Here is an 11,878-nt window from a genome sequence, read left to right on the forward strand (position 1 = left end):
TCCAATTAATATCCTGAAAAAGTAAGTCTAATCTATGACTGTAAGGCTGGGAGGATATTTCATTTCCTAACAGATTACTCTTACATGGTTATTACTTTGGGCCACAAAAGGACTTTACAAATTACATAGAAACTTTCTATATTTTACTGCAGGCTTTATGTTTTTGGGACTTCTCCAGTGGTACTTGTGGAGTGGGAAGACAGTTTTGGAAGGCAGCCTAGAAGTGCAGAGGAGGCTGGATAAATTGGGAAAAATTACAGGAGGTAGCTGATGAGCTAGAATTTGAGTATAGTAAAAATACATAGATAGAGCTTAGGAGAGTGGGTTTTTTTGTGGGTAACTTAATTTTAAACTAGCTGGAATTAGTGTAGAAACTCATACAAATTTCAATGACCTGCAATTGTGGTACTAGAGAGATTTAGGAATTTTGGAAACACATCCTTAGAAAAGCTAGAGATAGGCACGCAGAAGTCTCCAACGCTGTTGAACTCATTCCATATTAAACATTTATTCTATTGCTCATTGCTATTTAAGATAAATAGCTTTGAGCAGCGTACGTTTGCCAGGATGTTTAAAAAAATCACTGTGTCTTATATGGTTGATCGGTGTAACTTTCCACTGCTGACAATGAAAATGCCAATAAAATATATCTCACCTATTTGTCAGGGAAAATTTGTTATCCTTACATGAGAAGACATGAGAGATTCTGTTGGAACTGTATCCTCTATGAAAAACGCAGAAATGCTACTGCTAGTCTAGTGTCTGTGCTATTTTTCTTTGCACAGAAATGGGCTGAAAATTAAACTTTCTGAAGTTTCTGAAGAATGCTGAAGTACTTGGGTAGAAAACTGGGCCACTAAAGAAGTATAATAACATTCACATTCTTACAAGATGTCTATAATTGCTATAAGGATAATGTGACTGCATTTAGGATATATGAAAGTTCATTAAATATAATCTATAAAAACCCCTAAAGAAATATTCTCCCAAATGTCAGAGGTATTTTATTTTCCCAGGAAGGAGTTGTCAAGATTGAAATAAAGGGTAAAGAGGTAATATTATCAACGTCTCTGAAGCTAATAACTATGTGAATTGTGTGAGGAAAATGATTGCCCCCCCTTCAAAAGAGCTTGCAGAAAGGAGAAGCTATTGAAAAGAAGAACTCTGAATGAAAGTGGTAGATGTGCTGAATAGTAATGTGAAAAGGAGCAGGCAATGATGTACCTATTTGTTTTCAAGTTGAAGAACACACCAAGAAACTGAGGACTGAGCAGTCCATTCCCCTCTTTTGGCTGTAAGGGGACAGTTTTCAAGCCCATCAAACATAAGATATTGACATTTCCTCAGTTCCAGGACCGTTTATTGAAGGATCTAATTGAAGAGGAAATCTTTTAGCAGTTTCATATGAAAGGCTTTCATATTCAGTAAATAATGTGAATGCTGTAAAAATCTTAGCCGTTTTAGTAATTGTCCTAAGAGGAAAGGATTGTTACCATGAGTATTGCTAAAACATTCACTTGACAAAACACAATTTGTATCATGTTACTTCAATACATTAGACTGAGGAACAGTGCTCTTTTATGACTGCTATATTGATGTAAGGGAGAAAATGCCCTTTTGTTATGAATTATGAATTATACGTATTTCTTCTCTTGTGGTCATTAAAACTGCCATGTCATGCAACAAGCATTGCTAAAGTCAGTAGCAGTAGTCATATGGTCAAAGAATAAGTGTCACTTAGCATAGGTGTATTAAAGGGAAAACACACAAGATGGGCATAGTCATGAATTAAGCATAGATTCTTCCTGATAGAGCACACAGCTACAGATGCCTGCTACCGGAAGTGCTGACGTGCACACACCCCTGGAGATGCATGAAAAAAGCATCTTTTATCACAGAGCTGTTTGACTTGACTATGTGAGGTGGCCAAAGATCTATTTTTTTCTTCCCTCCACCTTTGGTTAACCAGATCAGGTTTCCATAAGTCAGAATTTGGACACTTGTTTTTCAGTATATTTTGGTTCTTGCAGTTTTGGCTCAGTATATTACATGCACATAGACTCTGAGATGGTGGCAAATGCAAAGAACATGCTAGCAGAAGATGAATACAATAAAATTAATGTGGAAAGTTACCTATTTTTTGTGCTTTGGTTTTGCTAGCTAATTCAGCATTTCCTAATGTAAATACATATCTGGATTATATGATAATCCAATAAAAGTAAAACCAAATTGCATTAATAATTAAAGCTGAAAGCATTCTAAACTGAAATCTATTTTCTCAGTTCCTCCCAGCTCCTTTGCAGCTATTAGCAGCCTTCCACAAATTCCAAAATGTTTTATCGGAGAAGAAAAATTTAATACGGAGTTTTAAAACCAGGTGGTAAATTGGCTGTAATTCAGCGTATGTCCTGACAAAAAGCATGAATATTCCATTATTTTAAGGACTACAGCTCACATTGTGTTAGCATACTACCATTGCATTGAATGTAGTGGACTGATCCCCAGAAGTGCTGACGTGATCATAAATAAAATGTAGAAAGACAGAGCATTTTCTGCCTGTATCCAAACATATAATTTATTTTCATTAAACAGAATCATAAGCAATTTACTTTTGCAATTTTTAGGTTTATAATGCAATGTGAGTTTTCCAAAGAGCACTTCTATTGAAAACGTACACACTATTGTGAAATACATGGCTTCTGTTGTAATTTATATTTCCAAGTCAAAGGAAATGCATGTACAGAAAATTGTAATTCAAAACTGAGTAGGAAAAGAAGCAGAAGCAAATCTGCTTTCAAAGGTCCTATTCCAGACTCTCCTGTTGTTTTCAATGGGCTTAACAACAGGCAGTTTAGAAACTCATTTTATATCCTGTTTTATAACTTCCATTGACCTTTGGATCAAAATTGATATACAGAAGCAAAAATGAAACTTTGATATAGATTTTTAAAATACTAGTTTTAATTAGACTAAGCCTAGATTCCAAAAGAAAACTGCACTACAATCAAGAAAGCTAACTACAGCAGAATGTGAAGTTTTTTTTCTTCTGGATTAGACTAAATAATGGAGGAAAGGTTTTGTAATTCAAGTAGCTTCATCTCAATGCTATGTTGAAAGGAGAAGAACATCCATTCTCGGCATTTATGCAGCTCATTTCAGCTAAGGACTCCAAACTACAATTGCAGATATCCACTTGCTGGGTCTGAAAACAGTTTTATAAGAAGATAATGATCGCAGAGGGATCATTTTAACTGCCACTGAAATACAGCCACCTCTGAGATGTGATATGTCAGCCTCTTTAAACGATAATACCAGTATTAAAATAAAACAGAAAATAGCACAGAAATATATTTTCTGTATTTGAAAGGAGATTAGAGGTTTTCATTCTACTAAAAACAATTTTTAGGAACTATATTTGGTAAAACTTCCCTAAATCAGTGGGAATAAACAACTGTGTCAGTTAATCCTTAATGTGTTAGGATAATTTTTTGTTAGTGTTTTTAGTAACTCTTGTTTTTCTCTTTTTATCAAGCTTTCCTCCTAATGTTTGCTAGCTATCACTACTTGCAGTCTTGTTTTGTTGGTGAAAACAGTTACATATTATAGTAGAACATCCTTCTGAGATTGGGAATACACATGAATTAAGAGGTAACAAATTACTTGGGAAGTACATACATTTCAAGTTGTTACCTCCACCTTTGTAAGCTAACAGTTTTTACCTCCACCTTTGTAAGCTAACAGTGCAGTCTGTTGAACTTCTTCATAACATAATTGAATATATGTATGTCATTTCTATACGTGTATATTATACATGTACATATACATATATACACAATTCCATGAGAATGAAATCAAATAAGTTACAATGCTTAAAGATATAAAAGTAATAAGATATGTAGATATGGGAAACAGATTAAATAGAATTCAAGGTCAGAAATAGTGATTCATCATCTGTATAATGCAAGTAGTTACTCAGTCACTTCAGCCTCAAGCCTCCAGCTTCCTTTAGTCTTATTGCAAAGATATTCTGTGTTACTTACAGGCCTCAGGAAGTTAGAATTCATCACCCCATGAATCCTTCTGTAAATTACTGTTATTCACCTTATTTCTATGATACAATATGAATACTATACATGATGCTATGATGCATTTTGTAGAATCCAAGGGAAAACGGGCAGTTTGTCTCTCTATGTCTGTGCTAGTTGTGTCTCACCTTGCTCTTTGACAATACCATTCTGCGAGTGGAATCCCCTGTATGCCATTCCCCAATACTTTGAGTCTCGCTCTCTTTCTGATCAACACCGTTTCTAAATCTATAGACTTATTTATCTAACATTTCAGACACTGGGAAGGAGATTATGAATTTCTACCATTTTATTCTTTGACCATTTACAATGGTATTCACCACTTTTAATGCTGTGATTATGGAGCCGTAGTAAATCTTATGTGATCTGTAAGAACAAGGCAGTGAGACTATGAATGCAAATCTGTCCAGGAAAAGTAAATAACTAAATGTAAACATCTACAAAAACACAGTATGCCTGTATGTGTGCGCAGGTTTACTTTAAAAAGTGTTTGTCATAGTACGATACTCTTGGCTGTTCCATTTCCCAAAAGAAAAGCTAGATGTTGGGAAGCAGATATTCAACATTTCCTAGTACTGCTAGGCTTTTTTTTTTTTTAAGAGGCGATGATGTCCTGTACGTTACATATTATGCACCCTCCACTGTAGGTCCAAGATCATTGCTAAATATTATCCCTTGAATTGCTGATAAATGCAAAGATTCTCTCTCTTTGTAAAGAAATTGTACAAATTTATTGAGAAAGAAATATTCTTCTGTGAAGTTGTTTGAAAGGCAAGTGTTAAAACTCATGAGAGTTCTGGAATTTTTCAATAAACCTTAGCATGAAAATTATTCAGTCAAAATGGTAAGCTAAGTTTTATAGCCTCTCTGATTTACTACTTAAATATTGCTTCTTCAAATATCTCACGTAGTAAAGGCTCCCTTAAAATTATTGAGGTCTAACAAAAAACCAACATCTTAGCCCAAGTTTTCTGTTCTCTGACTGTTCTTTCCTGGGAGATTCCTTTGGAGTAACCTGGTAAACCGATTTCCCACAAAGGCTTTGTTCTATCATTTCAACCTTAACCATTATGTCCAGAAATACAAGCCAAGTGATACTCATCAGCAAGAACCTGAGCCACAGCCCCATTAAATTAGAATTGACATTTTCTATCAGTCGAGAAGTAAAAAAACCCCAATTTTTGCAGTAGATCATAAAGCCTTTCCTGTTCCTATCAGTTCCAATTTATAAGATTCTATAGAATTAACATTTTCCATATAACTGGAAGTTACTTTATAGATGTCTTCCTTTGACTTATACTGTCTCTCTCTCTCTGTCGCAGTATTATAACAATGGACTCACCTGGCCTTACTTCACAGGTGCTAACCAGTTCCGTAGGCTCTTACTGGAACCAGCTGGAATCAGAAATGCTCAACATCTCTGAAAATCAGACAGTGTCCAAGACACTTTTTTTTTTTTTTAAAAAAAAAAGAGGAATACAAGGCTATGTTATTCTTCATAACTTTGTCTCTCAAAAGGTGTTACAATCATACAAATTGAGCTATCATCACAGGAAATTTCAAAATCCTAAAATTTCTCTAAACAATTGTGTGCTTTTTCTGTCTTTACTAGATCCATGTGCATTCAATGGTTACAAATCTCAAATTTTGAGGGTTGACTGATGAAGACCATCAACAACACTGCATACAATAAAGACAATTTTATTACAAGCTTTTTTACTATTCAGTGCTTCCAGTCAGATGCTTTCAGACAGATGTAAAATGTAAAGGCAGCCAAAGGAGAGAGAACAGACAAATGAGTGGAGCACACGTCAATCCATGTCTCTTAAAACATGGTATCCTAAAGGCAGTCCCTAGCTCGGGAGACCCAAAATTGCTGGCTGCTGAAATCCGGAATAATGTGCTAGTTAGTCGCTCTGTATTTGCTGTGCTTCTCGTATCTTTCCCTAGACTGCTGCTAACAGTCACCGTTGGAGATAAAGGGCACTAAGCTAGATAGGCAATTGATCCTACTTGAATTGTTCCTCAAAAACAAACAAACAAACAAAAATATCCCACAAACAACAACAACAACAAAAAAAAAAACAAGTAGACTATAAGCTTCTGCTATGTTTGTTGTACAGAATTTTCGGAAAAGGAGGGATTTGAAAGCACATCCACTGAGTTCTTTGGGTCTGGTGGGCTGGTGCTTGCAAGCCGAGATGCTGGTAAGGGAGCTGGAGATGGAGACTGTCCCTCTTCAGCCTGCATGGCTGCCTGGACCCCCAGCCCGCTCCGGCGAGGAACGGGCTCGTTGTGCTCAGGGAGTGAGGGGCTGTTTCAGCGTGTGTCAAAAAACAACCAAACCACCCTAGCGCTGTCTCAGCCAGGCAAACAAAAGACTTGCAGGAGCTAAAGAAAGCAAAGCCAAGCGACAGGAGAGCATCGAGAAGACCTGCCGGGCGGTGCGGCGGGGGAGGCCGGTGCTGGTACCGGTGCGGGTGCCAGTACCGGTGCGGGTGCCGGGAGCGGCGGAGGGTGGCGGGGGGGAGCTCCGCGACAGCTGCTGGTCGCAGTGGAGATGCGGGGACTGCAGGAGACGTTCCTCTGTGCCCTCTGCGGGTCCCCAGTGTCACCGGGCAGCGGAGGGGGACATGGTCCCTGCTGATACCGCTGAGAGGGGTGGTTTGTGCGTTTCTTAGTTTCTGCCCTGCAGAAGAAGAGGGGGAGGAGCCCTGCGCTAAGCAGAGGGCAGAGCGGACTCGCGTAGTGGAGCCGTGTTTTAGCCCTGAACTGGAGGGAAAGGGCAGGGTGGTGGTGGTGAGGGTAACTTTGTCTGCAGCCCTGCAGAACCGTGCGGCTTAAAAAAAAAAAAAAAACAAAAAAAGAAAAGAAAAACAAAACAAACAAAAAAAAACCCCACACACAAAAAAAACCCCAAACAAACAAACAAACAAAAAAAAAACAACAAAAAAAACCCCAACAAACAAAAAATCGCTTAGGTGCTGCGCGCAGTCCAGCGGGCACAAGCCCTGTGTGATATGCGGGAGCTTGTGGGAAAGAGGAGGCACCGCGGAGGAGCTGAGCTTGTGCGGAGGAGCTAAGCGTGTATGGAGGAGCTGAAAAGGAAGGACTTGCACCCCTGCGTGCGTACACACACGCACACTCACGCACACACAAAGATGCAGCAGCGGCGGCGACAATCTGGAAATGAGGAAACCTGAACCTACTATTCCTCGCACCTCGCTGCACCCACCCGTGCCCCACCGAGGAAAGCCACCAGCCAGTAACCCCAGTCAAGTGACTGGGAAGGAAGCAGTGGGGAGGGGCTGGCGGAGCCTGAAGGGAGCGGGACTGAGGTGGGAATTGGGGGGGCAGGGGGACTGCAGAGGTGGCTGAAAGAAGCAGGGCACACTTTGTCCCTGCTAAAGATTCCCACACGCCAAGTACTCATCACTGGAAATTGAAATCCTTTCCATTTTCTCATCACTTCTTCTGTAAATGAGCGGTTTAAAAGCCCACTGCTTCATCTCCCTTTTGTTTTGAAAGCTGCCCTTGTTCCGCTTGTCACAACTGCAACCGGGGAACACAGGAACAGCAGAGGCAATGCTTCATTTTAGCCAGGCAGACAAAAGAGCAGACCTTGGTGCTCTCTTCTCTCTGCCGTGGAGCGACAGCTAAACCGAAGAGATGGAAGAGTCTTGTAATCTCTGGTCATTTCGCCTGATTTCCTCTTTGGTTTGCTTCCACAAACAGATCACAAGCATTTTCTGATTTTTTAATTTTTTTTTTTTTTTTTTTTGGATGGACGGAGGTGCCAAATCGAAGGGTTGCAGGTATCAGTGATTTCTCTCCTAAATCCCAGGAGGCAATGCTCAGTGATGCTACTTCATTTTTACTATTTTTTTTTCTTTCTTTCTTTTATCCCCTCTCCTCCCCTTTCTGTAAGGGAGTCAGAGGCTGGAGGTTTCCACTTCCTTCTCCTCCAAGCTTGGTTTGTATCTCCCGTGTCTAAATGGTGCTTCTCATTTTTCTCGGGGAGGCAGGGAGCGGTGAGGGAGAAGGGGAATGAGCTTTCCTAAATGTCTTGCACATTTAAAGGGAAGAGGACAGGATCCATCATCCCCTGCAGCTGGCCAGGAATCACCCTGCTTAGCATTTTCTAAGGGTTGGGTTGTGGAGATTTTGGGGGTTTTTTTTGTGTTTGTTTTAATGCCTTCTGTGCCTTCTTTCACTTTTCAATGGTGCCATTTCTTTGCTTTTTTTATGTCATGTCTATCCAAGGAAGATTTTGTTGGTGATTGATCCATGGTGTAGTGGGATATTGTAAGTAGTTAAAGATTTCCATTGAAGAAATTTCAGCTTTTCCTATCACATCTTCCCCAGCAGTTCTGACAATTTCCTTTCTTCCATTTTCTCCTTCTTTCTTCTCCCTTTCCTAGCCCCTCCCAAGTATTGTTGCAAGGTTCCAAAGAGGCACAATTTTATAGATAAATGTGAATAATTTTTTTTGTCTATATGGATATATACAATGAGTGCATAATTAATCAGATACGTGCATGGCTTCGTAATCACCTTGGGATAGTTTGACACCTATAACAGTGGAACAGCTGTGGATCAAGACTGGAGAAATGGTGACAGGACGATGGCACAAATAGGAAGGGCCTGAGAGGCAAATATCTAGCAAAGCTGTGGAAGTGGTCTGCATGACAGGAACCTCAGCAACAGTTTGCATGTTATGCTGTGATGCTGGACTATTCAGTAGTGGTGATTAAGCAAGGAAGGATACGAGCTAGAGCTTGCGGAGATAGGGTGTGGTGAAAAGGCCTTGCCGGGCAATGGTAGAGCAGATGCAGGATCTGGGGAGTCAACTTGCTCCCAACATCTGGAATGTTTTAAATGTGCAGGTATTAATTCATTGTTTGCCTCTGCCAAGGTTTCTGGGAGCAGAAGTGTGTGCTGACACAATGGGAATGTAAATCAAGGTAAAATGTATTCTTTCACTGGAGTGGGGAGAAAATTAAATATAAGCATGCAGAATAGATGCAGTGCTGCAGTGAGTCTAAGCCAGCTCTGTGGAGCTTGGCTGCCTAAAGCAGCCTTCATCCAGGATGTAAAATCTGACCTACCAGATTCACAGTTTCTGGAAGGGCCCCTCAGTCCGAGGGGAGTCTACAGAAACTGCCAGGGTCAGCACCTGGGAAGCTCAGGCCCTAACAGTAGAGAGGAAACCGTTTCACAGCATCTCTCTGGGACCGTACGTGGGCAGGAAGAGAAAGGGCCAGTTTTGCAAAGCCTGTTTTTTTTTTTTTTTTTTTCCTCTTTTTTTCTTAAGCTATTTTAGCTGCTTCATCCCAATAGTCGCCCTCATTATCCCGTGTTTTTTCCTCCCTCCACCCCACCCAAGGGCAAGCGAAGCGGCTTCTCAACAGGTGCTGTGGAAACTTGCACGACTCCCGCGGCCATCGCGACGAGGGGGGAGAACCGCCCGAGCCTTTAATTCTGGAGGATGCTGCCGCCCCGCGACGCCGGCTCACAAAGCAGCTGCTTCGGCAGCCGCTCTGGAGCCGCCCATCAGCCCCCGCACCGCCGCGGAACGGCAAGGCGCGCTTCGCAGGCAGCCAGCCCCTCGCTCCAAACGGTCCCACCCGCCACAGAGGAGTCGTTTCCCTGAAACAGGGGAAAATTAAAAAAAAAAAAAAAATGCCCCCAAAGCCCCCGGTCGGTCTTGGTCGCGGACCTTCTCCGGGACGGGGCAAAGCGCAGGGAGTAGCTCGCTTCAGCAGCCGCAAACAGAGAGAAGCTGCCTGTAATTAAAATGTGCATTAACGTCGCAAGTGAGCTCATTCCCTTTGGATCCCTCGTGTCAGGATAACGCGGGATGAGGTAAAAGCCCTCGACACCCTCTTCCCCCCTCGTGGAACACGAATTGTCTTTTCCAAGCGATGTTAAAAGGTGGCGGGGGGGAGGTGGGGGAGGGGAGGGGGGGGGGGCAAGCAGCTGCAAAGCTCTACAATAAACTGCTTCATCCAAGGCAGAGCCAGCTTGGGAAGGCACGCCTTTGAACGCCCCACTCCCAGCACACCTCCTTCCCACCCGTGCAGGCAACCTCTGTAGGCGACAACCAAGTCTAAAAACTCGGAGAGGATCGATAAGGTCTACTAAATATTCTGGGAGTGTATGAGTGTGGCGGGGAGGAGGGATGAGGATGGGGATAAAAGGGTGATTAATCAGATATTAATGACTGGCCGCAAACAAGGGGAGATTATTTCGGGTAGGCAACCGACTGTGGGGAGTTGCAGAATAGATCCTTTTACTGAAAGCATGCGCGATGGGATCAGCACTTCACCGTTTAACGATGCCTATGTAATTCTGAAGGTGCACATTATTCAAGACACATATTTCTTCTTTTCACTGTGTGTAGCATTTCCCTTAACTGTCTGCAAGCACAGAGTTAGCGGAGATATTTATGCCGCTAACTGGAGGTTTCCTTTTTGCTCTGCTTTCACGATCAGAGAAGCAGGAAGAAAGCAAAATAGCCCCTGCCCCAAAAAAGAGACCCGCCAAAACCCAACCCCAAAACCCCCGACACATCAGGGTAAAGGGACCAAAGAGGGGAAGAGAAAAGGCGTCGATCTTTGCACCCAGAGGCAAAACATGCCTTCAAGGCGAAATTGCTACCGTACCTTCTCGACTGTCAGGGAGCCCTGCGTGCATACAAACAGCTGAGCGTGAAGCGCATTTAGGGCTGTGAGACGGCTACGCACACACTGGGCTCCGCCGTAACTTTCCTCACGCAAAGGGTTAAACTAATAAGTGTATCGATACAGGCATTCCCGCAAAAAGCCGGTTGCTCGACCGAGAACTAGAAATGTAGGCAATCGTTGCCCCCCCCCCCATCATTATCACCTTAAAAAAAAAAGTCATCTGGTGGATTTTGCTTGAATATACACTAGTTAGGGGCTATATGAAGCAACTCACGTCTCCGTTCGAGCATACTGCAAGAATATTTATTGAGCCCCAGCTCAGTCACTGCATTGAACGCCGAGCCTGGCAAGCAAATACATTTCCTATCTCCGAAGAGAGCTCTGAATCAACTCCCTCTTTCCTCCCCGCTTTAGCGATCATTTATGGCTTTCCATTGCAAAGTACCCAGGGTAAAAATAGAAAATAAGAGATAAATACATTTTAAAATACATCTTGGTATAAGGTAAGAGCTTGGAATGCCCTGACCGAAAGCGAACAAACCCCTAAAAATATACCCCTCGAATACTACCCTACCTTTCACACACGAAACCATCAATAAAAAGACGAGGTTCCAAAATGTAAATCCACTTTTAATCTCCATTTTCTTCACCAGGATGAAGTCCAGCTGGCCACATTTAGTACATCCCCTTTCCCAAAAGTCTGCTAATTTCGACTCCTTTGCACGGATTTCCCCTCTGCAGATCCCTTTCATATTATTCTTGAGAGCTCCTAATTCCTGCTCCTCGGCCAGGCGCAGCGGAGTTGTTGCTGTTGATGGTGCGCGGTCACAGCTCGGAGTGAATGGTGTTTCTGGGATACCACAGCAACCTTGACGAGGACTCAACCATCTCTCCAACGGGGGCACAAAGTCTCAGCTACTCACGATCGTGTCTTTTCCTTCCCCCCACCCTCCCCCCCCTCGCTTACCCCAACTCCCTGCACAGCCGAAACCCACCACAACCCTGCCTCGTTACAGCATCCACCAGGAGCCACGGCAGAGCATCTCAACGCTCAGACGCTCTCTCCAATAAACTCCAAACACTATTTGCAATTGAGATTCTCCCCCC

The 11,878-nt window shown here is 42.3% G+C and overlaps 1 protein-coding gene across 4 annotated transcripts in view; it reads right to left on the reverse strand.

Annotated features, from left to right (window-relative positions):
* The window catches only part of CSMD3 (CUB and Sushi multiple domains 3), a 743,929-nt gene extending 732,305 nt beyond the window's left edge, over positions 1-11,624 (reverse strand). For all 4 annotated transcript variants that reach the window (XM_086741185.1, XM_086741184.1, XM_086741183.1 and 1 more), the window contains exon 1: positions 11,346-11,624. In XM_086741185.1, coding sequence (XP_086597311.1) covers positions 11,346-11,523 — 178 coding nt within the window. In that variant the 5' untranslated portion in view covers positions 11,524-11,624. The remainder of the gene's footprint in view (positions 1-11,345) is intronic.
* Positions 11,625-11,878: the final 254 nt, after the last annotated feature.

Source organism: Chlamydotis macqueenii, chromosome 2, assembly GCF_036417535.1.
Source record: "Chlamydotis macqueenii isolate bChlMac1 chromosome 2, bChlMac1.mat, whole genome shotgun sequence".
NCBI classification, from domain to species: domain Eukaryota; kingdom Metazoa; phylum Chordata; class Aves; order Otidiformes; family Otididae; genus Chlamydotis; species Chlamydotis macqueenii.